The sequence below is a fragment of the Nematolebias whitei genome, chromosome 1 (assembly GCF_014905685.2).
Source record: "Nematolebias whitei isolate Nwh7 chromosome 1, NemWhi1, whole genome shotgun sequence".
In the NCBI taxonomy this organism is placed as follows: Eukaryota; Metazoa; Chordata; class Actinopteri; order Cyprinodontiformes; family Rivulidae; genus Nematolebias; species Nematolebias whitei.
Window position 1 is genome coordinate 10,516,070 of NC_056498.1, and position 27,988 is coordinate 10,544,057.

At 41.9% G+C, this 27,988-nt stretch overlaps 1 protein-coding gene across 1 annotated transcript in view; it reads left to right on the top strand.

Moving 5' to 3' along the window:
• Positions 1–27,988, top strand: part of ndufs2 (NADH:ubiquinone oxidoreductase core subunit S2) — a 43,586-nt gene that overhangs the window by 13,780 nt on the left and 1,818 nt on the right. Inside the window, exons 3-12 of the mRNA XM_037675094.1 lie at positions 4,908–5,098; positions 6,893–7,013; positions 15,668–15,780; positions 19,305–19,379; positions 19,613–19,690; positions 19,782–19,867; positions 20,410–20,529; positions 21,414–21,543; positions 21,865–21,960; positions 27,899–27,982. Coding sequence (XP_037531022.1) covers positions 4,908–5,098; positions 6,893–7,013; positions 15,668–15,780; positions 19,305–19,379; positions 19,613–19,690; positions 19,782–19,867; positions 20,410–20,529; positions 21,414–21,543; positions 21,865–21,960; positions 27,899–27,982 — 1,094 coding nt within the window. The remainder of the gene's footprint in view (positions 1–4,907; positions 5,099–6,892; positions 7,014–15,667; positions 15,781–19,304; positions 19,380–19,612; positions 19,691–19,781; positions 19,868–20,409; positions 20,530–21,413; positions 21,544–21,864; positions 21,961–27,898; positions 27,983–27,988) is intronic.

Genomic DNA, 27,988 nt, shown 5'->3' on the forward strand with positions numbered 1-27,988 from the left:
ACATTATGGAAAATAATGACCTTTATCACAATGTGCTAATTTTTTTAATAATTAATCTAATTTTTTTCACTTCACTTCCGGCGAGCTGATGGACAGCAGCTCCTTCTGGCTTCTCTGCAGTCTTTTATCATCAAACTGACCCGTTTTTCGAACCGGACTAAAGCTGGTCCTCCTTCCAACCGAATTCGGTGTTCAGTGACTCAGAGAGCCGGACAGGATCGTCCAAAAAAATATTTTGGCCCAGGATCGATCGGCCGCTCCCCCCCCCATCGGTCACTCTGAGCGCACCCTGCCGGCCAGGTGACCCCTCGAGCTGGGGAGTCGACGCACGAAGGTCCGGTGTTTTTTCTCTCTCTCTCTGGACCTCAACAAACTCTTATCTGGACCTTTGTGGTTCTACCTGGTTCCGACAAATATCGCTGGGTGGTATTTCACTGGTTTTCAGCTGGACTGGCCCTCGTGGTGTCTCCATAGGTGTGGGGGAAGTGTACCTGTGTCCCTCGAATTGGACCAGAACCGAACCGGGGTGGCTGTGGGGGAATTCGTCTTCTACAGAGCCGGTCTCAGCTTCAGTGAGCAGCCCGTTACTTTTACTGAAAGAAGATCCACCTCCGTGGAGTCGTTGTGTTCACCTGGAGGAGACGCTCCGGTGCTTTGAAGTGCCGCTGGACCGGAGCATAACCGCGCCGCCGGACTGGGCCGCTGGACCGGAGCAGAACCGGGCCAGGGATATCTTCAGCCTCTTCGTCTCTCGTGCTTGGAGCGCCGGAGCCGAACTGGAGCAGAACCGGACCGGACCAGTTGCTGACCTCAGCCTCTCCGGTCAGTCTCGCTTTTCACCGGGGGTGCCCCGTGCTGTCGGGTGCTGAGAAGCGGAGGAGCAGCGTGGAGGAGCAGCGTGAAGGAGCAGGGCTGCGTGGTGTTCGAGTGAAGTTCGGAGTTTGTATCGGAGCTGCTGCAGGCCTCCATCCAAACTCACCTGGATAATAATTAATTTTATTCCGGATCACGCTGTTGGCCCCTGTTGACCTGAAACGAGCTAGGATCATGTCTTTCACTTCAGGAGGATTTTCTGGCAGCTCGCTCTGCTATTTGCTGCAAATTTTCTGTTTCTGTTTCGGCCTGTTGATTCTGGACCCAGCTTCTGTTTCTCATGGGAGCATCCATCCATCCATCTTCACAGGGGGGCCGGAGCCCCCCTCAGCCCGACTCAAACTGCAGTTGGCCCACCTCGTCGGGTTTGTTTGCCCATTTGAACTGTGACGTTTTATGGTCTGAAACTTTTCTGCATCATTCATATTACTGTCACTATTTTCAGTTCTCAGATTATCTGGAGTCACTGAATCTTGTTAATACACCTGAATCTGTCCATCACTGCAACTTTCACTGTTTTTGGGTTCTGAATGATCACGTCTTCATTAATGTTTCTCATGGTTCGATTATGGGGGATAATTGTCATACTGTTAACTCCTGTAATTACACATCAGTCACAAAAAACTCAAGAAAATGTCTGATAATAATGTTGTTACTGCTCTAAGGGATTCAGCCCAACCCTGGACCCCCCACTAATTACAGCACACCAAATGACTTTAAAAACGCCTCTGGGCTCCATTTTCTGCATGTAAATGCTCGTAGCCTTCTGAAAAAACTGGATGCTGTGAAAATCCTGATCAGTTCTTCTGGGGCTGATGTTATCTTTATTTCTGAATCCTGACTCAACAAATCTGTACTGAATAATGACGTGGCAATCAATGGATTTAACATCTACCGCTGTGATCGTCAAAAAAGGGGGGGTGGAGTCATTATTTACATTAGAGATTCTCTGGTTTCAAGTCTTGTGTCTTCCTAAACAATTCCAAATCAGTTTGAAGCCTTATCTGTAAACATCACCTTGAATGGAGGCCAGGTTTTAACTGTAGTAGGTCGTTATCGACCACCCTCAGCTTCACCTGAGGCATTAAATGCCATGATGGAATTCCTTGGTAATTTAAAATTCACAGAGGTCTTTTTGGCTGGAGATCTCAACATTGGTGTAAGTCGATCCCCCTCTGTGACAAATTCAAGGAATGTTGCTTGTCTTTTAATTTAACCCAACTGATCGACTCCCCCACTAGATTAAATAAAAGCCACCCTGACAATTCCTCCATCTTAGACCTGTTTCTAACTAATATGCCTCACAAATTCCCTGGTACAGGTGTATTCGCTGATCTTTTGAGTGATCGTGTGACAGCGGCTTTAAGAAATATTAAACTTCCACCTTCTAAGCCCAGATTAATTCAAAAAAGGGATCTGAAACATTTCTGTGAACAGTCATTCCTCTGGGATCTGTCTCACTTTGACTGGCATCGTATTCTGTTAACTGATGACGTGAACTCCGCTTGGAACTATTTCCATAATAATTTTATTTATTTCCTGAACATACATGCTCCTTTTCGTCAGTTCAGAATAAAAGGACGAGACAGCCACTGGTTTACTACAGAGCTAGCTGACCTCCTGCACAGGAGAGATCATCTTTGGGCCGCAGCAAGAAAATCTGACTCAGACACTGATTGGTTGAGTTTTCGACAGATGAGGAATAAATGCACAACTGCTGTTAAAGCAACAAAACGCAACTATTTCTTATCTCAGACCTCCAAAAATCTAAATGACCCTAACAGATTCTGGAAAACAATTAAATCTCTCTCAGGCACCCCCCAATCATCTGACCTCCCATCACAACTTCTCATTAACTCTGTTCCTGTGTCAAATAAGCACGAGATCCTGAACTGTTTCAACAAACATTTTGTTGCTTCTAGTTCTTTATTTGACACAGTTACTAATGGAAGATCAGCCACTTCACTTAATAACCTAACTTCTACAAATCAAATCCCTCCTACAAGTCAATCCTCAGTTAATCACAGCTTCTCTTTTTCTCCATTCTCAGTCAGTGAGGTCAATAAACTGTTAAAAGATCTTGATCCTAAAAAATCTGCAGGTCCAGATGAACTTCCACCTTATTTCTTAAGGCTGGCTGCTCATCATCACAGTCCCTGTGACCCACATCTTCAATCTCTCCATAAGACAAAACTCCATCCCAGACACTTGGAAAACAGCCTTTGTTCTTCCTTTGCTGAAGGGAGGAGACCCCACCTCACTGAACAACTATCGGCCAATCTCTAAACTCTGCATTTTAGCCAAGGTTCTAGAAAAACTGATAAACTCTCAAATCAAAAATTATCTGGACTCATTTAACATCTTACCTCCACATCAATCTGGTTTCAGGAAACAACACAGCACAACCACTGCTTCACTGAAGGTTCTTAATGACGTTGTTGAAGCACTGGATGCTAAGGATTATTGTGCTGCACTTTTCTTAGACCTGTCTAAAGCTTTTGACACTGTGGATCATAACATCTTGTGCCATAAGCTCTCAGAAATCGGTTTCTCAGATCACACCATTGGTTAGTTCTCTAACTATCTTTCAGACCGGAGGCAATGTGTTCAACATAATGGTACATCCTCCAGTTCTTTAACAGTCAACAATGGTGTACCACAAGGCTCAGTCTTAGGACCCACCCTCTTTACAATCTATATACATAATGTAGGTAAAAATATCCCTAATGCATCCATACATTTCTATGCTGACGACACAGTTGTTTATTGTCGAGCTAAAACAGTTGCTAAGGCTTTCCAGCTTTTGAAATCTGCATTCAACATCATCCAGACTGATTTGTTTCGCCTCAAACTTGTCCTAAATGCCGACAAAACCAAAGGGATGCTTTTTTCAAATAGGAAGTTGGTCCCAGCAGTTCTTCCTCCGATTCTATCCTCAAATGGTGTCCCCATTGAGTTTGTTGATTCCTATAAATATTTGGGTATCTTGGTCGACTCACATCTTTCTTTTAAGCTCCATGTGGAAAACTTGATAAAGAAATTGAAAGTTAAACTGGGTTTCTTTTTCAGAAACAAATCCTGTCTAACCCTGAATGCTAGAAAACGCCTTGTATCTGTGACTTTCCTTCCCTCCATTGATTATGGTGATATTATTTACATGAATGCTCCTACAAGAACCCTGCAGATGTTGGATGCTGTCTATCATGGTGCACTAAGATTCATAACTGGCTGTGATTATCGTACCCACCACTGCATCCTGTATTCACTGGTTAACTGGACATCATTAACTTCATGCAGACTCTCCCACTGGTACATTTTCATCTTTAAATCACTTCTTGGTCTGCTGCCTTCATACATCTCCTCCTACATGTCTCTGCGTGAGTGCAGCTACGGAGTGCGCTCTCAGGACATTATTACCTGCAGTGTTCCCTCAGTGCGGACTGAACTAGGCAAAAGGGCCTTCTCCTACTCCGCTCCAGTTTCCTGGAATATCTTACAAAAAGATTTGAAGCTCTCGACCTTGACCTCTCTAAGTGGCTTTAAGAATCTGTTGGACACCTGGCAGGGTCCAATGCTGACATGTTCCTGTTGTTAGTTTTCTACATTTGTCTTGGAATCTAGCTGTTTTTTGTTTTGTTACTACCTTTTCCTTTTAGCCATCCTATTTGTTAAAAAAAAAAAAAACTGTAGTATGCTTTTTTTATAACTGTTTATTGTTGTTGCTGTTGTCCATTGTTGTCATCTTTCTTTGTTGAAATCAGGTCTCTCTTGTAAATGAGTCCTCGAGGCTCAATGGGAATTACCTGTATAAATAAAGGTTGATTGATTTTGAGAAGGACCTGTACAAGACAGTTTTTTTTTGCAGCTCCTCAGACTGAAGAGTCTTTTGTATAAAATAAGGAAAGTTTCAACAAGAAGAATCCGTCCAGAGGACCTGACTCAACCTTGTTACATTAATCTACCTGGATTATTGAGCAGCTTCAGGACATTTTTATAAATATTAACACATCATCCCTTTACTGTTGTGTTCTCAGACAAAGATCCCCGGGGAGTTTGGGATGTTTCCAACGTAAAGGTGAACTTCGGTCCCCAGCATCCTGCTGCTCACGGTGTGCTACGTCTGGTGCTCGAGCTCAGCGGAGAGACTGTGATTAGATGTGACCCACACATTGGCCTGCTCCATCGAGGCACAGAAAAGCTGGTGGAGTACAAAACCTACCTGCAGGTACTGACACTGAAGCACCACATTTGGGAACAGGTTTTGTTTCAGTCTTTTACACGGTGATGGAGTTTTATGGATGCACATGTGGCGTTGCTGTTCATCTGTTTTACCCAAGCTGAGCAGGAATTTATTGTGACGTTTGTTTGACGATGCTTTGTGGTGCAGTCCTTTCAAGACCTTGGAGAGCACAGGGAGTAAAATGCTTGGACTGGTTTTTGCTTTCAAGCCTCAAAACCTTTCAGTGTTTCCATCAAATCTTTTCTGCAGTTTAGGCTTTTTTGAATAGGATGTCAGAGACCGGAGTTTTCACTGTTGCATGGAGCACTAAGTAGTGTCTCCACACACACACACACACACCCAGGCGAGCTGTCACTCATTGCAGCTAAAGAGGAGACGATTCCCCTCAACTGTTCCTGTTCTTGAAAAACAGTCATCTGTTTGTGTTCTCCCTACTGAAAAGATAAACAGACAGACAACATGTTAGAGTATAATAAATATTACAACATGTCGTATTATTTAAGCAGTAGTTGTGTTAGATGCATTTTGTTTGTAATTATAGCATTTAGATCAGGTGGTACATTTTTGAATTACTTCCTGTGATGTCAGTATTTCTGCTCAACGTTGGTGCTCGAAGTGGAAAAACATTGGTGGTACCATCATCTTCCCCCAACTCACTCCCAGTTTGCTTTAAAAAACAACAACATTTAAAACCTGCTGCTGCTCTTGGGTCAAACAACGAGTCCTCAATTTAAACTGAAACACGTGTGCATAGTGCCTGTCAGTTTAACCCAAGGGCAGCAGGAGGAGTTAACTCTTCTTGAAGGATGATGGCTCACGCTATACAATAACAACTGAATTTGTTTATTTTCACCTCCACTCATGAACAACGATATCAAAATAAAGCAGTTTAATAAATGAGAAAATACCAATGGGGATTCAGTGTAAGACACCAGACCACTGGGTGGCGCCTTCGTCCAGTCTGTTAACATTGTTTATAAGTTGTTTTTTTAATATAACACTGGTGCTAAATGTTCCTGCCTTCTTCTGGAGGGGCTGAGTACCAGGTGTTTTATTTTCATCACCTTCAGAGATCACATGTCCTTCACAGTACAAGCTCTACTTTTTCTCATCCTTCCATTTAGTGTCTCGCCCTGCAGCCATCACCATGAAAAACTTGATTTGGGCTCTAATGTGAACAGAGTTCTCACTCACCTCTCAGTCTGACAGCTGCTGTACTTTACTGTTACTGAGTGTGACAAAAAGCATCACTGTGTGTTGACAGATGTTATAGTTTAAAGAGTTTTCTGACAATAAAGGAACTATTAATAGGCTGTGTATTAAGGGTGCATTCACACCAGCCCTGTTGTTCCAAACTCTAGTCCTAGGAAGTCCGGTCCGTTTGGGGAAGTGTGAATGCGCCATCGAACTCTGTCACGGAACAAAAAGGCAAGACCATAAAACACTCAACTCACAAATTACAAACAAACATTTATTTTTCAAATCCCTCAGTGACGGGGGACATCAGCGTAACAGCTAGTTATATTTTGAAACGCACTGCACCGTCTGCAGTCCCCTTCTTGATCAGTAGGTGTTGCTTCAGACTGTTTGTATATTCAGGTTCTCCTTTAAATCAGATGGTTTCCCGTCCTGGATGTGGAGGAGAAAGAAAACACTTCACTCTTTTGTTGAAATGTTAACAAAAAGAGTTGATGGTTAATGAAAAGTTAATTTTAATCGTGCTTCATTTGTTTGTGTTCTTTAACTCCTTTAAGCTGCTCTTGTTCCTCTGCACTTCAGGCTCTGCCCTACTTCGACCGTCTGGACTATGTCTCCATGATGTGCAATGAGGAGGCCTACTCTCTGGCTGTGGAGAAGCTGCTCAATATCCAGGCTCCGCCTCGTGCCCAGTGGATCAGAGGTGCTTACAAACAATTATTTCTAATGTTCACACAGTTTGTTTACAGCAGCACACAAGCTTTATGTTTACCTGCCAACATCTGCTGATGCCAGTGAGGAACACCCGTATGTTCCAGTGAAGCAGTCTTTGGGGGTTCAGATGCACCCCCCCCCCCAATTAAAAAACATTTTCTAGCCATTCGTATTGCATTTTACTAAATCCCAGGATTAAACATTAAAAACTATCTTGTATATTTATTGAAAGGTGAAACATGAACACTGACTGGCCTTTAAGCTGAAATGTATCTGAGATCAAACTCTAAACTTGCATAACTCTTAGGGTGCATTCACACCAGCCCTGTTTAGTCCACTTTAATCGAACTCTAGCTCTTTTTCCTAGAAAGTCCGGCTCGTTTAGGGAGGTGTGAACGCGCCATCGAACTCTGTCATGGAACAAAAAGGCGAACTCTGGCCCGGGCTAAAACCTAGGTCTCGGTCCGGTAGAAGCGAACTCCAGCGCGGTTCGAGTGCAGTATGAATGTAAACAGACCAGACCCCGCTCCGCAGGGTAAACAAACACTCATTTCTCTGACCTTAAATGGAGCCGTCAGCTGCCTTGTGTGGAAAACAATATTCTCCATGGTCTTCTGTCTCATCTTCTGCTCATGCTAAGTCCATTTTTGAAAAATGACAAAATATAACTCCTAAAACTGCTAAAACTTGATGCCACTTCGTTTTTATTTTTATTTACAGAAGAAGAAGAAGACGTGTCTTCAGAGGTTTTTGTGTCGTTTCTTTCAGTAGTTCTTGGTGCAGCGCCCCCACAGGCGAGCGGGGGAATAGGTTGGCTCAACAGGTTGGCTCGACTGCACAGTGCAGTGTGAATGCAAACGCACCAGCTCAAATGTAAACAAAAGCTCATGAATATTGGTCCCGAACCGAACCGAGTCTACCGGACTATCTAGTGTGAAAACAACCTTATTTTTGTTTTATTTTGACACCGTGAGGTCCATGAGTTTGTCTCGACTGCATCATACTTTTATCACAAAGTATCCTTTGCACCATATGACCTTATGCAGTAACAAAGTACACATAAAATATCAAATACAACTTCCCTATGAACTCCGTATCTGTCTACCAATCCAGATTTTTCACTTTAACTGTAACACAAGCACCCACACAAACAATCCCTCAATACTGATTTTACAAAGCAAATATTTTCAACCTAATAAATGATGGTTGATGGCTGAGTCAGTGAATAAACACACCAAAACTTCAACATCAAAATGTTTATCTATTATTCCAAGCATGTTGCTGATAACACATGATTGTTTTGTATTTTAAAGTTTGCTTTGCATTACCTTAACTTTACAATAGTTTGAAAATGGTTTTAAATCTGGGACTGTCCTCATATCAGGACGGTTGGCAGGTATGTTTATGTAACATTTCTTGAATGGTTTGTAGGGTCACTAAATATGAAAAATGCAACGGGGGGCGCCTCATTTTTGGCAACAATCTGCCATTTATTCCTCATGTAAAGTGTTTAATGGAAAAAAAAAATACAAACCAGATTCCAAAAAGTTGGGACACTAAACAAATTGTGAATAAAAACTGAATGCAATGATGTGGAGGTGCCAACATCTAATATTTTATTCAGAATAGAACACAAATCACAGATCAAAAGTTTAAACTGAGAATGTATCATTTTAAGGGAAAAATCTTTTGTTTCCAAATTTTATGGCGTCAACAAATCCCAAAAAAGTTGGGACAGGTCCATTTTTACCACTGTGTGGCATCCCCCCTTCTTCTTACAACACTCAACAGACGTCTGGGTACAGAGGAGACCAGTTTCTCAAGTTTAGAAATAGGAATGCTCTCCCATTCATGTCTAATACTACTTGATTATTTCTGTTTTTTTCGTTTTTTGTCTGGGATATCAACTCGCTGCTTGTGTATGACCGACAACAGCTCCTCGATCTTCGATTGTCTGTATCTGCTGTCGCTGATTCGGACCATTTTGATCGTGACTCGGGACCCCCCCCCCCCTTCCACCCCTTCTGGCAGACGTGCCTGCTTGTTTACGCTGGGCCCCAAGCCTGCCTTCTCGGAGATATCGATCCAGACGCCAGGGTAAACGTGCCGGCCGGCTGGTAAAACTCAAAGCTCTGCGTGGTCAACGTTTCCACAGCCAGCTTCCTACGTGCCCGGACCAGGGAAAATATGGGTGTTGTCTACCGGCTTGGCGCTTGGACCGTCCTGGAGGCGCTGTTTTTGAAAATCTGCAACCGTTGGCACGCACCACCCCCACCATGGCTGGTTCTGTGTCTGACTAGATCAGGACGTGCCTCATCAACACAAGGTCTGTTGCCAACAAGACTTTTATTCTAAATGACTTTTTTAAAGACGAGGGACTAGATTTTCTTTTTCTCACTGAATCCTGGTTGCCTTTGGGTAATTCAAGCGCCTTGGTGGAACTTTTACCTCCTGACTCTGTGTTTTAATGCCCCGCGGCCATCAGGTCCGCGGGGTGGTGGAATATTAACTTTATTTAAATCAAACTTTTCCTGTAAACAGTTGTCCACCCTCATGCCCTGCTCCAGTTTTGAGCTGAGTGTTTTTGAACTCGGACATTCCCCTCCCGTTCTGTGTGCGATTGTTTATCGCCCCCCTCGTTCTAAGGACTTCATAAGTGAATTATCTGATTTTCTGGCTTACATCACACCAAGATATGATCACTTTATTATCGTTGGTTACTTTAATATTCATGTCTGTTGTCAGGAGAAGCCGTTAGTGAAGGACTTCCTTGATTTGTTGGACTCATTTAATTTAACTCAACGTAAATTCTCCCTCCCAACAACACGGTCACACTCTGGATCTCATTTTAACATGTGATGTCTCTGTTTGTAACTTGGTGATCGGTGACAACGTTCTCTCAGACCACATGCCTGTCTTGTTTGATATCATCCCGCCTTGTCCTACTGCTAAGTCATGTGATTCTGCACGTACTTCACGCGCCATTAACCGTTTCACTGCTGCACGTTTTACTGAAGCTTTTAGCTCTGAGAGGATCGATCAGCTCTCAATGTCTCTCTCCACCGAGGAGATAACCTCTCAGCTTAACTCTGTTTGCTTAAATATTCTGGACCGTGTTGCTCCCGTTAAAACCAGGAAAACAAAACTTTTATCAGAACCATGGCTTAATGACGTCACTCAAGCCGTTAGACAGCAGTGTAGGAGAGCAGAACGCAGGTGGAGGAAAGACAGGCTGCAGGTTTCTTTTCAAATCCTAAAGGAGAGTTGGCGTCATTATCAAAGGCAGTTAAAGCCGCCAAATCGAAGTTCTTTTCTGCAATAATTGCCTCAAACTCCCACAACCCCCGAGTCCTTTTTTCCACCCTGAACTCAGTTCTACACCTCAGTGAACCTTCACCTCTAGAAGTCTCAACTGAGCTGTGTGAAAACTTCCTCCATTTCTTTTCTGAAAAAGTTGCAAACACCTGGGCACTCATTTCTCCACCTGCTCATGATCCGTCCATCCCATCTCATTGTGTTGCTGTTCTTGACCACGTCGAGCCCATCTCTCTCTTCCCTGGAGCAGGTCATGTGCGGCATGAAGCCATCTGGCTCCCCTTTTGACGTTGTCCCCCCTCGACTCCTTAAGGAGCTTCTTCCTGTTCTGGGCCCTCCTGTTCTTGGCATTGTGAACAGCAGCTTAGCCTCAGGTGTGGTGCCAATAACTTTTAAACATGCTGCTGTCCAACCTCTCCTGAAAAAACCTAGACTTGACCCCTCAGTCATGTCCAACTTCCGGCCTGTCTCCAGACTCCCATTTGTCGCTAAACTGCTGGAAAAAATAGTGGAGTCCCAGCTGAAATGCTTTCTAGAGGAAAATGCCATCTTAGAGCTATTCCAGTCTGGCTTTAAACCTCTCCACAGCACTGAAACTGCTCTACTCAAGGTTTTTAACGACATTCTCCTATTCACAGACGCTGGTGATTCTGTGCTCCTTCTCTTACTGGACCTCACATCTGCCTTTGATACAATTGACCACGAGATCCTCATTGCGAGGTTAGAGCAGTGGGTGGGCATCACTGGGTCAGCCCTCGAATGGTTTAGATTTTACCTCGCTGACAGGTCCTTTTGTGTCTCCATCAAAGATTTTAGTTCAGCCTCGGCAGCGCTTAAATGGGGGGTACCGCAAGGGTCCATCCTTGGTCCTCTTTTATTTTCTTTATACCTGCTGCCACTAGGTGCTATTTTCAGGAAACATAACATACCTTTTCATTTCTACGCCGATGACTGCCAAATCTACTTCCCCCTCAGACTCAATGGTACTTGCTCTATTCAACCGTTACTGGACTGCCTGGCTGACATCAGAGATTGGATGGCTTTAAATTTCTTGAGTTTCAACGAGAAGAAATCTAAAGTTATGCTCTTTCCTCCCAATGACACAATCACCAACCACTGCATCGACCTATCCGTTCTGTCACCGTTGGTGAAACGAAGAGTCACTAATCTAGGAGTGATACTTGACCCTTCTCTGAAACTCAACAATCATGTAAATATGATTGTTAAATCCTGCTTTTTCCAGCTGAGGTGACTGTCTAAACTGAAGCCCATATTGTCCAAAAATAACCTGGAGACAGTAATTCATGCTTTCATTACATCCAGGCTCAACTATTGCAACTCACTCCTTTTTGGTATCAGTCAGACCTCCATAGCTAGACTCCAACTGGTCCAAAACGCAGCAGCCCGGTTTTTGACCAGCACAAGCAAAAGAGAGCACATTACACCTGTTTTGGCCTCCCTACACTAGCTTCCGGTTCACTTTCGAATCCAATTCAAAATACTTTTGTATGTCTATAAATCACTAAACAGCTCTGCCCCCTCCTATCTTACTGATCTGCTCCAGCTGTATGTCCCACCACGTTCTCTCAGATCAGCAGACCAGTTGCTCCTAACAGTCCCAGGAACCCGTCTCAAGCGCAGAGGTGACAGGGCCTTCTCTGTAACAGGCCCAAGACTTTGGAATGAGTTACCTCTGCTCGTTAGACAGGCACCCTCCCTCACAGTTTTTAAATCTCGCTTAAAAACACATTTCTATTCCCTGGCTTTCTGCACTGTGTGATCTGTGCTGAGTCTGTGTGCATCACACTGTTAGTCATGTTGCGGTTGTTGTTGTTATCCATTATTGTTTTTGTTGGTTTCTACTTTTTGGTGTCCTGTTATGTAATCTGTTGCTATGTGCTTGTTCTTTTTGTCCCTGTACAGCACTTTGGTTTGCTTTGTCACTGTTTAAAGTGCTTTATAAATAAATTGGTATGGTATGGTAATACAAGCCTCTAACTGTTCAATCGCCTTGGGCCTTCTTTGTTGCACCTGTTAGGGATTTTTTCCCTCGTATCACCTTTAAAGAATTCACACACAAGACAGAGTATAAGAATTTTGACGAGCCCTCTGCAGAGGTGGGAGTTCGTGACCTGACCAAACGTCAAGGTGAAGTCCGCCGTTCGACGGGAGAGCTCGTGTTTTATTGTGAGGCAAGAGGAGTGAGCAGGCAAAATCAACAGATACAGATTTTCTCCGACGCAGCGGAGCCAGAAAAGATGACTAAACAGACAGCTTGTTTACAAAACGGGATAGCCGGAGTAGCGAGGTCAGATCTGAATAACATCATGGTTGTTTAAAAACCCAAGGTCTTGGTCTGATTGCAAGTGAACACTTTAGAACAAGACAAATGGCCATTCTTTAGTTCACACGACTGGAGTTTAATTAAATGATGCGGGGTCTAAAAACAGTTTTAAATTATAACATTTACATTTTATCCAACAGCACCTTCCTCTTTATGATCCGCCAAATGTTCTCTATAGGTGAAAGATGTGGACTGCAGGCTGGCAATTTCAGTAATCAGATCCTTCTCCTACGTAGCCATGATGTTGTGATTGCTGCAGAATGTGGTCTGGCATTATCGTGTTGAAAAATGCAGGGTGAAAGAGATGATGTCTAGATGGGAGCATATGTTGTTCTAGAACCTGAACATAGTTCTCTGCATTAATGGTGCCTTTCCAGACATGCAAGCTGCCCATGCCACAAGCGCTCATGCAACTCCATACCATCAGTTATGCAGGCTTCTGAATGGAGCGTTGATAACAACTTGGGATATCCTTGTCCTCTCTGGTCTGGATGACATGGCGTCCCAGTGTTCCATAAAGAACTTCAAATCGTGACATCTGACCACAGAACAGTCTTCCATTTTGCCACACTCCATTTTAAATGACCCCTGGCCCAGTGCAAACGTCTGAGCTTGTGGAGCTTGCTTAGAAATGGCTTCCTCTTTGCACTGTAGAGTTTCAGCTGGCAACGGCGGATGGCACGGTGAATTGTGTTCACTGACGATGCTTTCTGAAAGTATTCCTGAGCCCATTCTGTTATTTCCTTGACAGTGGCATTCCTGTTTAAGGTGCAGTGATGTTTAAGGGCCCGGAGATCACGAGCATCCAGTAGAGTTTTATGGCCTTGATCCTTACGCACAGCAATTGTTCCAGATTCTCTGAATCTTTTGATGATGTTATGCACGGTTAATGATGATAACTTAAAAGTCTTTGCTATTTTACGCTGGGTAACACCATTTTGGTATTAGCTGCACTATTTTTCTGCGCAACAATGGTGGAATTGGTGATCCTCTTACCATCTTGGCTTCTGAGAGACACTAACACTCTGAGAAGCTCTTTTTATACCCAATCATGCTGTCAATTGACCTAATTAGTGTTAATTGGTCTTCCAGCTGTTCGTTATATGCTCAATTTCCTTTTTCCAGCCACTTATTGCTACGTGTCCCAACTTTTTTGGGATTTGTTGACAATATGAAATTTTGAATCAACATATTTTTCCTTTAAAATGTTTCATTTACTCAGATTAAATTTTTGATCTGTCATCTGTTATATTACGAATAAAATATTGACATTTGCCATCTCCACATCATTGCATTCAGTTTTTATTCACAGTTTGTTTAGTGTCCCAACTTTTTTGGAATCCGGTTTGTATTTAAAACTCTTTAAATTTATAAAAGTTCTGACAAATGTGGAGCAAACTGCACCCTCCTTTTGCACCTATGCAAGGTATCAGATCACGTTTAGACAATGAGGACGTGGCTCTATAAGGAAATCAGATAAAGGCTAGTGAACACTGTTCATCTTCATGGACTGCCACTGGCTTTAGGAGCGTTCCAGATGTCTCCAGTAACGAGTCTTTATGTTAAAGAAAAGTAAACCTTTAGTTCAGAACAAACAACAGTTTTCCAGTCTAGCCTGTCTAGTTATATAAAGCCAGACCAAAGTACCATGATTTTTGGACTATTTAGCATGTCCAAATATAAACCACACCCACTTAAAAAAAAAAATAATAATTTTGTACATTTCTAGGCCGTGCTTGTCTAAACCACAGGTGTCCACATTGTAACATGAGAGATTTACACAGAAAGATCTTCAGTCTTGTTTTTGGTGGTGATTGTTTTGTCGTTCTGTCAGATCTGTGTGATGTAAACACCTCAGCCGTCTGCTCTCTGTGTGTTCACCCAGTCTTCAAGAATGTTTGCAAGTTTGGGCCATCAGCTTTTTTTTTTTTTTTACCCTCTTTGGTCGTCCTTTTGTGTTGGTCCAGTTTGTCACGCTGTCGTCTCCAACATCTCACCATCGATTCATTAATGCCAAGCTTGCGTGCAGCAGCTCTGTTTCCTTCTTCGACAGCCAGATCGATCGCCTTTAACTTGAAACTGGATCATTTACATTTCTTCATGTGTTTTCCAAGATGGGGGTCTGTGCATGAAGCGCAAAATAACTGATCTGAAGAATTTAGTGAGAGTGTTTGATTTATGGTAACTCAAAGTTTCATTGGTCCACTGTGACCTGTTTGGTAACTTAACTGGTTTGATTTTGTTTTATTTTTTAACCTTTATTTATGCAAGTAGTCTCATTGAGTCACGAGGACTCACCCCCGAAAAGAGACGTGTACTGGGCAGCTCTGTGAGTGCCCGGGTGTGATGAGACTAAATGTTTTGGAGGCATGAATCTCATTAGCCTGTTAAACATTAAAAAAAACACAACCCATAAATTAGCCGCAGCATTGGACGCAGTGTTCAATGCTTGTGAGAAAAGTAGTGGCTTATAATCTGGAAATTACGGTACCTTGGCATATTTGAAGGAGAATTAAACCTGGTTATTAGTCTGAACATTAAACGGACAGTTTAATGCAGTTACATCCATCTTACCTTCAGTTTATACACCCCTAATCCTGAAACAGACGGGGTGTTGTGTAACAGATAAAATCAGAATGCAATGATTGCAAACCTGATAAAACTATAATTTATTTACAACAGAAAAATGTAAACGTCGAACTTAAAAAAAAAAAGTAATTTTGAATTATATGGCAGCAGCTCATCTAAAAAAAGTTTGGAGAGCAGGGAGCCATTTGTTGTACAGTTATATTTATTATATTTAGTTTTAAAGCATAAAACACCATCGTAAGTGTTAAATTATCTCTGAAGGACATTTGACATCATGCCTTACCTTTTTATGTTTCACAAACAGTCCAAACCACACACACATATATATTTTTTGTGACTCGAAGTGTGAGTTCTGGCCTCAGATCTGATTATATTTTATTTTTGTGTGTTTACAGTTCTGTTTGGAGAGCTGACCCGCATCATGAACCACATCATGGCCATCGGCACCCATGCCCTCGACGTGGGTGCCATGACTCCATTTTTCTGGCTGTTTGAGGAGAGGGAGAAGGTCAGTGTGGCTTCTCTCCCAATTCTTGGTCAATTCACATCTTCACTTTTTTTGGATTGGAAGGATATGGAGATAAACTGGTCTCAAATGTAGTCATGTGAGCATGCCACAAGAATTACAAATCCATCCATCCATCCATTATCTTTACCCGCTTGTTCCATTTTGGGTCACGGGGGTCGCTGGTGCCCATGTCCAGCAATCACTGTGCGAGGGGCGGGGTACACCCTGGATGTGTCGAATTACAAATCCATGAAGAGTTTATCAAATGGACATTGTTCTAATAAGTAGGATTATTCTGCTCATACAAATTGTCAAATGAGCACAAATCACCTGCTGTGCACAGATCAGCTGCCTGTGAATGACTTTTGAGACTTTCTTACTGCTCCAGTTTCACAAATGCAATGCTGTGTTCAAGGCTGATAGAAAGCTGGGAAATGTGAGCGTTGCCAGATTTACGGGGTCGTTGAACGCAGCTTGTACGTACAAATCTTTTTGTATGCTCGTGTGACGACTTCTGAGACTCATTTATCTTCACAGGCTGCCCTAAAGCAATATTCTTCATGATTTGCTCCTGACTTGCTGTGCTATGAAGTAGTGCTGGACAACATGATCAAACATTAATGTGACAATGTTTTGAAGTTTGTCATGATGTCTACACATATCTTTATTTTTAAATCCTCTTTGATTCTGTTTGATTCAACACTAACCTGTTGCAACAGTGAACTTTTGACTCTCAGACCTCCGTCCTTTAACCCTCATCTCCTCACTGGCATAAAATGAACCATCTTCTCACACAATCCAACAGCAGAAGTGGCTTGTAACCTGTCCTTCTGCCGAACTTTAAGGTGTAAGGTGCAGACCAGACCAGCAGCAGGAGACAGCCCGCTCCATGTAACTGGGTGATGGAAAATATATTTTAAACATTTTGTAGCAAAGGACACCAGACCCATGAGAGCTGTAGAGCTGCATCATGACCTGACATCAAAATGAGATCTAACACCTGTTGACAATTCTGTTGGACACAGTGAGGACAAATCAGAATAAATCTAAATAATGAAGTGATTTAAAGATGTTTTAGAAAAATAATCATTATTAATTATGTAGATCATTGCTCAAAAAGCCTTTGTTAAACGAGTGACCACTTCTTATTTCATTACGGCTCACCGCGAGACAAAAGGGCAATAATGTTTTTTGTCTGAGTCTGTGAATTAATTCAATTCAATTCAAAAATACTTTATTAATCCCAGAGGGAAATTATTTGTTGTTGTAACTCGTTATCCTCATTTCATTAAGAGATGTTATAGATGCTGATGGCTGTAGACAGGAAGGATCTCTTGTAAAGGTCCATCCCACAGTGGATCCTAAGAAACTGGCTGCAGATGCCATCCGATCTGTCCACCCAGACTCGGCTGGCCTCTTGGTTCCCCCGGTCTGTAGGACCACCCGAATGCCGGGCAGAACTCCCAGAGCGATGGTCACTCCTCCCAGTGGTCTGCCGAGCTCCTCATCGCTGCGGACAGCCAACTGTAGGTGCCGAGGGACGATCCTGTCCTTCAGCTGTCATGAGCCGTGTTTCCTGCTAGTTCCAGGATCTCAGTGGTCAGACACTTAAGCACAGCTGGCAGGTAGATGAGAATGCATCCACAGAACATCCTTTCAACTCATTTGAGATTTGGGGCTGTAGTTGAGATATTATTTGAGCTTTTGAGATGTTAATCAGCTGTTGGTTGTAGTAAACAGCCTTGTTGCCATGGTTCTGCATCATAACAAATGTCCAAAACTAAAAAAGTTTCAGTAAAAATCCTTCCAGGTGCACAGCATCTGATACCAGTGGAAACAATCATCCAAAAAATGTGATTTACATCCAGAAAAAGAGGAATTAAAGTTTCCAAAAGCAAAATCTCAGAATGAACATAACAGAGCTGCTCCAACATGCAACCACCTTGAGCGGTGCAATTCTAGAACTATGTTACTCTTTTTTAGCAAAATATCTCACCACTAGACCCCTAGATGGATTTATTTAAATTTAATGCAATTATTTCTTGGATTTATATCTACTACTGAATAACATTTGAAGTCAAGCCAGTTCAGCTAGAACTAGATCCATATGTCTGCCTGCATGGGGTCACTGGTGCCTATGTCCAGCAGTCTGTGGGAGAGGCCCTGGACAGGTCTCCATTAGGCCTGTTGAGATAAACGATAAATCGGTTAATACCATGATAAATTAAAATTATCAACCTCATTTTCATTTATTGGCTTTATCGTTTATTCGTGTCTCTCTCTTTCTACTGAAGACACTGGATGATAAAAGGCTCAACTCCGGTGCTCTTCACTGACCCCTCCCTTTCTCTTTTCTCTTTAAAATCTGTTTTAACGATCCAAAATTGTGTTTTTGGATCATTAAAAGCAGCTAAGCAGAGAAGCTAAGCTACGAGCTAAGCTAACAGGCCACCCTCGGACAAAACCTCCGTCTTGTTGAAGCTCCAAAATTCACGGTTGAAACCCGTGCCTTCATGTAAAAAGTTGTTTTTCTCTGCAAAAAAAGCTGAGAACTTGTTAACAGAATTTTTTCTTTAATTTTTTTATTAAAAGCTTTGTGTGAAAAATGCTATGCTAAAGAGCTCAAACCACACCGAGCATCTGCCATTTTGAGAACCGGAAAAAAATGGAAGGACAGACAGCCCATGTCACGTCAAGGGGCCTCCCTCTCATTTTTCTTAAAGAGACACGCTGCTCGCTCCCTCACTATCCATCCTTCGGTTCAAACAGTCTTATACTGCCATCTGGTGGTCAAAAAAAGGTACTACACACAAAACAAATTAAACAACATTTCTTCTTAAATTTGACAATAATTACTAATTATTGTCAAATTTCAAACAATATCATTTATCGCAATAATTTTTGAGACAATCGTCCACCTAATTTTGTTATCGTGATATTTTTAGTCTCCAGTCCATCACCGAGACCAACAACCATTCACTCTCTCACTCACACCTAGAGACAGTTTAGAGTTACCAGCCAGCCTAACATGCATGTTTTTGGTCTGTGGGAGGAAACTGGAGTACCCGGAGAAAATCCATGCATGAACAGAGAGAACATGCAGACTCCACCCAGAAAGGTCCCTGGACCGAGATTTGAACCGGTAACCTTTTTGCTGAGAGGCAGCAGCTCTACCATCTGAGCCACCATGTTGGCTAGAACTACAGTATATATTGAACTAAAGTTTGATGTGGTAGTAGTTGAGTCATCCTCAAAATGTTATCTGACCGCTATCCTGCAGCATTGTTTGAGGTTGGGTCATTTACCAAAACCTGTAAAACTCATCAACGATCATTTCTGTAAACTCTGTCATGAGAGGTGACAGTTTGCTGACTCGTCAGAGTTCAGTTCTTAAACCAGCACCGTCGGACCACAGGCTGCTGGTTGTTTGATCCATGATGGGAATTTATTTTCTTCCTGTCACTTTGGAGGCCTGAAACCATGATGTCAGAGAGTGATAGTGTTTATTTTTGGTTGTCTTGTAGCTGTTCGAGTTTTATGAGCGAGTGTCTGGAGCCAGAATGCACGCAGCGTACATCAGACCAGGAGGTGTCCATCAGGTGGGACAAAAACTCTGTGTCCTCTTTAGCCTCTGTCTTCACAAGCAGGTCTCCTGATGTGGTCAGGCAATAAATCTGTATTATATTTTGTATCTAAATAATGTCCTGAGTTTGTGTTATAGAAACTGAGTGAGTGAAACAGAAAGGACGATGACAAAGATGTTCTATATGTTCATCCCTCCATCATCGTAGTGAGACAGAAATGAGTAACAATAACGACGACTGTGTTCCAGGATATGCCCATCGGCCTCATGGATGACATCTATGAATGGGCCAAGAATTTTTCAACGCGAGTTGATGAAGTAGAAGAGGTACATGCGTCCTTAAATGCTTTTAGTAATAAAATGTGATAAATATGTGTAGATAAGAGACGTGCATCATTCTATTGGTTGATATCTACAGCTGCTGACCTACAATCGCATTTGGAAGATGCGTACAACAGATGTGGGGGTCGTCAGCGCTGAAGATGCCCTCAACTATGGCTTCAGGTAAACCTCCAGTTACAGCTAGAGCAGCAAGGAAACAAACAAGTTGGTAGTAAAAAAAATCAGTAAACAAGTTCTCAGCTTCTTGTTGCAGAGAAAAACAACTTTTTACACGAAGGCACAGGTTTCAATCGTGAATTTTGGAGCTTCAACAAGACGGAGGTTTCCCCCCCCCCGAGGTCGGCCTGTTAGCTTAACTCGTAGCTTAGCTGCTTTTAACGATCCAAAAACATGATTTTGGACGGTTAAAATGGATTTTAAAGAGAAAACAGAAAGTGTGGGGTCAGTGAAGAGCACCGGAGTTGAGCCTTTTGTCATCCAGTGTCTTCAGTAGAAAGAGAGAGACACAAACGATAAAGCCGATAAATGAAAATGAGGTTGATAATTTTAATTTATCATGCGATTAATTGATTTATTGTTTATCATGACAGGTCTACTAAATGGCTACTTTTACAAGCCTAAAACACACACACACTCACACACACACACACACACACACACACACACACAATAACCCTGACTCTGTCTCCTCTTCCCTCCATCAGTGGAGTGATGCTGCGAGGCTCAGGAATCAAATGGGACCTGAGGAAGTCTCAGCCATATGACAAATATGATGAGGTGGAGTTTGATGTTCCAATTGGATCCAAAGGAGACTGCTACGACAGGTAACACCTTCAAGAAACAAGTCCAACATTTAAAAGAAAGGCTGTGTTCTTCTTTTGTCTCCAGCCTTTTATTGTCCCCGTCGTGAAGTGAAGAGAGTGAATCATGAATACCCTCTGTCTGTTTGTGTGTGCACGTTGTGAGCATGATAACCTGAAAATAAGTGAGGTACTGATTTTTATTTTGGCATGTGGCTGCATCTAGACGTGAGAAAGGTTCCTTTTGAAAATGTTGCCACATCAAAATCCAAGATGGCCACCGCCATGTATCTATGCAAACTTGCCCACCCATCATTTAAGGAAACTATTCTTTCTAGTTTTTGTATGTAAAGTTTAGTTTCTTAGATGATTGGGGTGGCCGAAGATTAATCTATGGTGGCCAACACCACCACTCACCACCTCCTGGCACCACCACTGTACCTGATGGTGGATAAAATTCTCCCTCCATCACTGCGCTACCTCAGAAAAGACAAAACACCACAGTGTAACTCCTCCCCACTGCAATATCTGGCACCAAAAATGTTGTTTCCCTCCAGTCCAAAAAACACTTATCTTGAAAACTACAAACATTCACTTTTCCAATCCTTCAGTGACGGGGGACATCGGCGTACTGCTCGTCTTTGAAGGGGACGTGTGTGTTCAGTACTGTCCCCAGATGTTCTGTAGTCACTGGAGTAAACAAAACACAAATATTTTTGTGGTACTTTATGACCAGAGTCATTCATGGCTCCATGTGTGATAATCCAACATAAAACAAATTAAAAAAGCCAATTTTTGTTCTTTTCAAGTTGACATCAGTTGACAGGAACCAGACTGAGCCCTGCTCACACAGTCTGAGCTGTTAATAAGTGTTTGTTTGTTTGTTTGTTTGTTGTTTGTTTGTTCAGGTATCTGTGTCGAGTGGAGGAGATGAGGCAGTCCCTGAGAATCATCCTCCAGGCCCTCAACAAGATGCCAGAGGGGGAGATTAAGGTGGATGATGCCAAGGTGGCCCCGCCCAAACGGTCTGAGATGAAGGTGAGCTGACTCCAGATGTTTGTTCTGCAGCTGGATGGACATTTTCTTTTGGGTTTTCTACTTTTCCTCCTCAGTTCATGGCATTAAACACATTTCTGTCTGAATCATTATTTTGATTGTTTTGCAGAAATCTAAAAATACTCCTGTAATATTTCCTCTTCCTCATTTTTTGCACTGACTCTGAATGTGAACTCCAAGTGTTAGAGGTTTTCTTTATTTCTATAGATAAACAGGTTTATAGATGAGCTTACAGCAACAGATGTCCCGTCTTTGTTTTCTTACCGTTGAGTTGTCGTGTTTGTTTTTATTTGCTGTTCTTAGACGTCCATGGAGTCATTGATTCATCATTTCAAACTTTACACAGAGGGCTACCAGGTGCCCCCAGGGGCCACATACACCGCTATAGAGGCCCCCAAGGTGAGACTAATTCATTTTTAACTCCACACGTTTGTTTTGTCTGATTATGCCCATAAGTGTCCCATGCTGTAGATGGATGTTTGTCCACACATATTTTTTTAAGTCAGTAGCATTTCAATAATTCTACTGATGTGCTACAGGAAATACTATTAAAAAATAAAACAGGAAAATAATAGGGCTGCAACTAACGATTATTTCAATAATCGATTCATCAGCCGATTAGTTGGTTTTTGTTGTTTGTTTTTTGATTAATCGATGAATTGGCAAAAAACAAACAACGTTTTTATTTCCACCTCTTTATTCCAAAATTGAACATTTGACATAGCAATTCGCACAAAAAACAGGTTGCTATTTTACTATTCTGTTAGTAAAATATTGAATAAAAAAAAAAGTTAGTCAAATAGCTTAAAAAAAAAAAAGTACACAAAATTATATACAAATGTATGCTATATTCCTGCACAATATGTAGCTACTTTGTAAAATGTGTCCTTGAGGGAAGAGTGTAATCTGGACTAAAAGTGTGGATTATTGTAACCGGGATTAAAAGTTTTTATCTTTGTGAAGCGTCAAGTGCTCCCACACTTTGGAGGACTTGGGTCGAACAGTTTTCTCCTCGTCATTTGTAACTTTTACTTATTTTCCTTTGAAAACACTCTGCTCTGCTTCCTCCTCCCCCTCACTCTGTTCAACTTGCGCTGCAGATTAGTTTTTTTTCAAACTTTATTCAGTCAGTCAGCATTGACCATGAACCGCAGGTGAACAAAACGGCTCTGCAGCGCCGTGAAAGACACTTAATCGCGCGACACAACAAATCGATAATGAAATTTGTTGCCAACACTTTTAATCATCGATTTTAATCGATTTTATCGATTCGTTGTTGCAGCCCTAGAAAATAATGAACGGTGAGCGTGTGAGAGCTCGAGCTGCGTAATGTTTGGTAGCTGAAGAGGACTCTTACTCACTGTAATGTTTGGGAGGTGTGAGTGTTACTGGTAAACAACTCCTTTACAATTTTCTAGTAAAAAGCACCTTTTCTGTCTTGGTCAGCACATTTTAGCAAACCACTAAATGGAGGTTTAAACTAAGGATGAGCGTTACAAGACAAACACGATTCTTACGCATAAATTATTTTTAGATGATTTAAATATTCTTACACGCACTTTTGTACGTTTGTCTTTATTAGGACATCATATTGATATTTATTTATATCTGTAGCCTAATCTAACATCACCCCATCTAGTTCCTGTTCTGTGTCATCGTACATGAAGAACTTGAGCTTTTTGTCGTGTACCCCCCCCCCCCCCCCCCCACCCCCGGAAACTCTGTGCTGAGTTTGTAGTTGAGTTTTGTTTGATCCATTGGTGTTAACCCTCACACCATCTCTCAGACCCAGTCCACAAGGAAATGCTGTCTTTTAAAATATATATTTATTCAACACGCCCCTGCGTCATGTCTGCATCATTATGTGCTCGTGTGTGAGATTTTTTTTTCCCACTATCACACTGTTGACCTTCAAACAGAGCTTAAAAGCGTGTTAAGAATTTTTTTTGTCGCCAAACCCCCCTATGTGTCATTTTCACCACTATTTATTGTCTGTCCAAACAGATCTCACTTGTAAATGAGTCTTCGAGGCTCAATGTGACTTATCTGTTGAAAAAAAGGTTGAATGAATGAAAAAAATATACCATAATTCTCAGGCTACAGAACACACCTGTGTCTAAGCCTCACAGATTAAATATGAGATAAATCATAATTTTGTACATAAATGAGACGCTCCGGTTATTTAGCCGTGGTCATCCACTGTTCATGGTCAGGACCTGTGCCCAGCCAGCTCCGACAGTGTGCAGCTTTCTTGTTGTAGTACAAGAATCAGCCAGCAGGTGGCGTTTCACACAATATATCTTGCTTCAACTCCACTCAGACTGCAAGATCATCAGAGTCTTCATGAAGCTTCACTGTCTGACTCATGGTTACAACCATTATACCTTCAAAATGAACAATAACTATCTAAGCATAATCACTGGACAGAACAGTGACAAACGCATACGTAACTGAAATTATTTAAAATGTATTTGCTGGAAAATATTACCCAGAAGTCTTATCGAGGTCATGCGACCGAAAGTCAAATAGTACCGGTGAAATACGGTAAATATTCATTAAATTAGTACAATTAATTTTATTGTTAGACAGTTTTGATAACAGCTGCTGTTTTTAAATGTACTTTTAAAATAAATTTGACCTGATTTCTCCTCAGCAAAGAGCTCATATGAGCAGGAGGGGGGAAGGGGGGGACAGCCCCTCCCTCGTGTTGTCTCCTCCATTCAGTGCGAAGCTTAAATGAGATCCTGGTATTTAAACACATATTTACTGTACACAGAAAGATAAAAAAAAAAACTTTTATTTAAATATTTTATATAAATATGCATCCAATGCCTGACCATCGACACGTTGATGCAGCTTACGGGCGACAGATCAATTTCCTTCTTTGACAGCTGATCGATCACTTTTAACATGAAAGCTGCGTCATAATAAATTCTCTGTGTGTTTTCCATTATCGCTGAACAAATGAACAGGTCTGTGCATGAAGTGCAAAATACAGTAACGACATGAGAACGATCTGAATAAATTAATTCACGTCTATCTTGGGAGATGATCCTCGAGAGTACCTCATTGGTCATTCAGGTTAGACTTCTGGTCACATGATGACAGAGTGGGTGGAGTTATGGTAGGGACTTTGAAACTGTGAGCAAGAGTCTTTGTACATCTGATCTGAAGGGATTCTCTCTGTGTCACAAACACCTACCACCATGAGGGACGGGGTGCTGGGAGCCACGAGTGCACAGCTCTGTCAAAGAAAATGTTAGTTAACAGCAGGAGGTTACCAAGAGACAGCAGGAAGTCTTTCAAAATAAAATATAAAAATATAACTTTTGAAATTTATGGGAAAAAAACAACATAAATTAGCCGCTCCTGCATATAAACTGTGGGGTACAAAGTGTGAGAAAAATATATTAGCCAATTATACAAAAAAATTTTTAGACTCCACCTGTTCCTGCTTTATTTTAGCCGCCCCAAGTTCAAAAGAAAGTATGGCAGCGTTGTGACAAAATTATTAAAATCCTGTGTGTTCTGCTAACTTCCTAAATATTACGAATCTTTCTTCCAGTTGTTGTGGGATATGCATGTTGCTGATGCTTTAAAGAGTCATTTAAATGTCATGTTTTTATTTCAAACTGAGATAGCTCTAACAGATTGACTATTGTTCACCCGAGGCTCAGTGGGATTAACCTGTATAAATAAAGCTTGAATGAATTGTTGGAATAATGTAAAGGAAGTGTATTAGTAAAAACATTAAGCGTGTAAGCAGCTGGTGGTGGATTTTTGTCCCTAATGAACTCTTATTGTCATAAAGGAGGTTCCAGGTTTTAACGTGTTCAACGTCATTTTGATCTTTCATTAAAAGGTAAATAAAAAACATTGTTTTTTTTTTCTCCAATAGTTTAAATTAAAAAATAATGTACTGTTGAAAACTCTGAAACAAAATGAAAGACCTTTCAGAGAAAAGCCGAGCACATTATTATCATTATTATCATTATTATCATTATTACTGTATTGTGGGAGTGGTGGTGCAGAGGTTAGAAGATGGGCCTGTGATCGGAAAGTCGCAGGTTCAACTCCCGGTACAGTCAACATCAAAATGTGGGTGGAAAAGGTGGAACACCCACACCTGCCTCCACCCTCGCCCCACTCTGGGCCCCTGAGCAAGGCCCTTAACCCCCACCATCTGCTCCCTAAACAGGTCTCTCTTGAAAATGAGTTCTCGTGGCTCAATGAGACTACATGTACAGGTCCTTCTCAAAAAATTAGCACATTGTGATAAAGGTCATTATTTTCCATTATGTAATGATAAAAATGAAACTTTCATTTATTTCAGATTCATTGCACACCAACTGAAATATTTCAGGTCTTTAATTGTTTTAATACTGTTGATTATGGCATACAGCTCATGAAAACTCAAAATGCCTGTCCCAAAAAATTAGCATATTTCATCCCACTAATGAAAGACAAGTGTTTTTAATACAAAAAACGCCAACTTTCAAATAATCATGTTCAGTTATGCACTCAATACTTGGTCAGGAATCCTTTTGCATGAATGACTGCTTCAATGCGGCGTGGCATGGAGGCAATCAGCCTGTGGCACTGCTGAGGTGTTATGGAGGCCCAGGATGCTTCGATAGCGGCCTTAAGCTCATCCAGAGTGTTGGGTCTTGCGTCTCTCAACTTTCTCTTCACAATATCCCACAGGTTCTCTATGGGGTTCAGGTCAGGAGAGTTGGCAGGCCAATTGTGCACAGTAATACCATGGTCAGTAAACCATTTACCAGTGGTTTTGGCACTGTGAGCAGGTGCCAGGTCGTGCTGAAAAATGAAATCTTCATCTCCATAAAGCTTTTCAGCAGATGGAAGCATGAAGTGCTCCAAAATCTCCTGATAGCTAGCTGCATTGACCCTGCCCTTGATAAAACACAGTGGACCAACACCAGCAGATGACATGACACCCCAGACCATCACTGACTGTGGGTGCTTCACACTGGACTTCTGGCATTTTGGCATTTCCTTCTCCCCAGTCTTCCTCCAGACTCTGGCACCTTGATTTCCGAATGACGTGCAAAATTTGCTTTCATCTGAAAAAAGTACTTTGGACCACTGAGCAACAGTCCAGTGCTGCTTCTCTGTAGCCCAGGTCAGGCGCTTCTGCCGCAGTCTCTTGCTCAAGAGTGGCTTGACCTGGGGAATGCGGCACCTGTAGCCCATTTCCTGCACACGCCTGTGCACGGTGGCTCTGGATGTTTCTACTCCAGACTCAGTCCACTGCTTCCGCAGGTCCCCCAAGGTCTGGAATCGGCCCTTCTCCACAATCCTCCTCAGGGTCCGGTCACCTCTTCTCGTTGTGCAGCGTTTTTTGCCACACTTTTCCCTTCCCACAGACTTCCCACTGAGGTGCCTTGATACAGCACTCTGGGAACAGCCTATTCGTTCAGCAATTTCTTTCTGTGTCTTACCCTCTTGCTTGAGGGTGTCAATGATGGCCTTCTGGACAGCAGTCAGGTCGGCAGTCTTACCCATGATTGTGGTTTTGAGTAATGAACAAGGCTGGGAGTTTTTAAAAGCCTCAGGAATCTTTTGCAGGTGTTTAGAGTTACGTTGTTGATTCAGACGGTTAGGTTAATAGCTTGTTTAGAGAACCTTTTCATGATATGCTAATTTTTTGGGACAGGCATTTTGGGTTTTCATGAGCTGTATGCCATAATCATCAGTATTAAAACAATTAAAGACCTGAAATAATTCAGTTGGTGTGCAATGAATCTGAAATATATGAAAGTTTCATTTTTATCATTACATTATGGAAAATAATGACTGTTATCACAATATGCAAATTTTTTGAGAAGGACCTGTATAAATAAAGGGTGAATGAAAAAAAAAGATTATAAAGGTGGCTGTGATAGCTCGGTGGTTTGTGCCGTGGTCCTGTAATCCTGAGGTTTGAGCCCAGGTTGCGTCAGGAAGGATATCCTTTGTAAAACAAATTGTCAAATCTTTCATGTGAGTTCGCTGTGGTGACCCCTGAAGAAGGAGCAGCCGAAAAAATCTTATTTACTATAATTATTATTAAAAGTCACACAGAAATGTTCAGGAAACCTTGCATCGTTTAAGTTTCAGCACTTCTGAACATGTTTTATTTGTTTTGTCTGAATCGGTGTGAACGATGCATCCCAGCTTCTGTTTGGATCAACCAACAGACAAATGATTTCAAGCTTGAAGCTCGTAGAAAGTGTTGAATAAAAGCATCTTCACAGAACAGTCACCAGGGGTTTCCTGTTGCAGTTGTTCTGTTATGCTTAGTGGATTGTGTTTGTGTCCTCTGTGTTTCCTGCAGGGGGAGTTTGGTATTTATTTAGTGTCGGACGGCTCCAGCAGACCCTATCGTTGCAAAATCAAAGCTCCTGGATTCACTCACCTGGTGAGT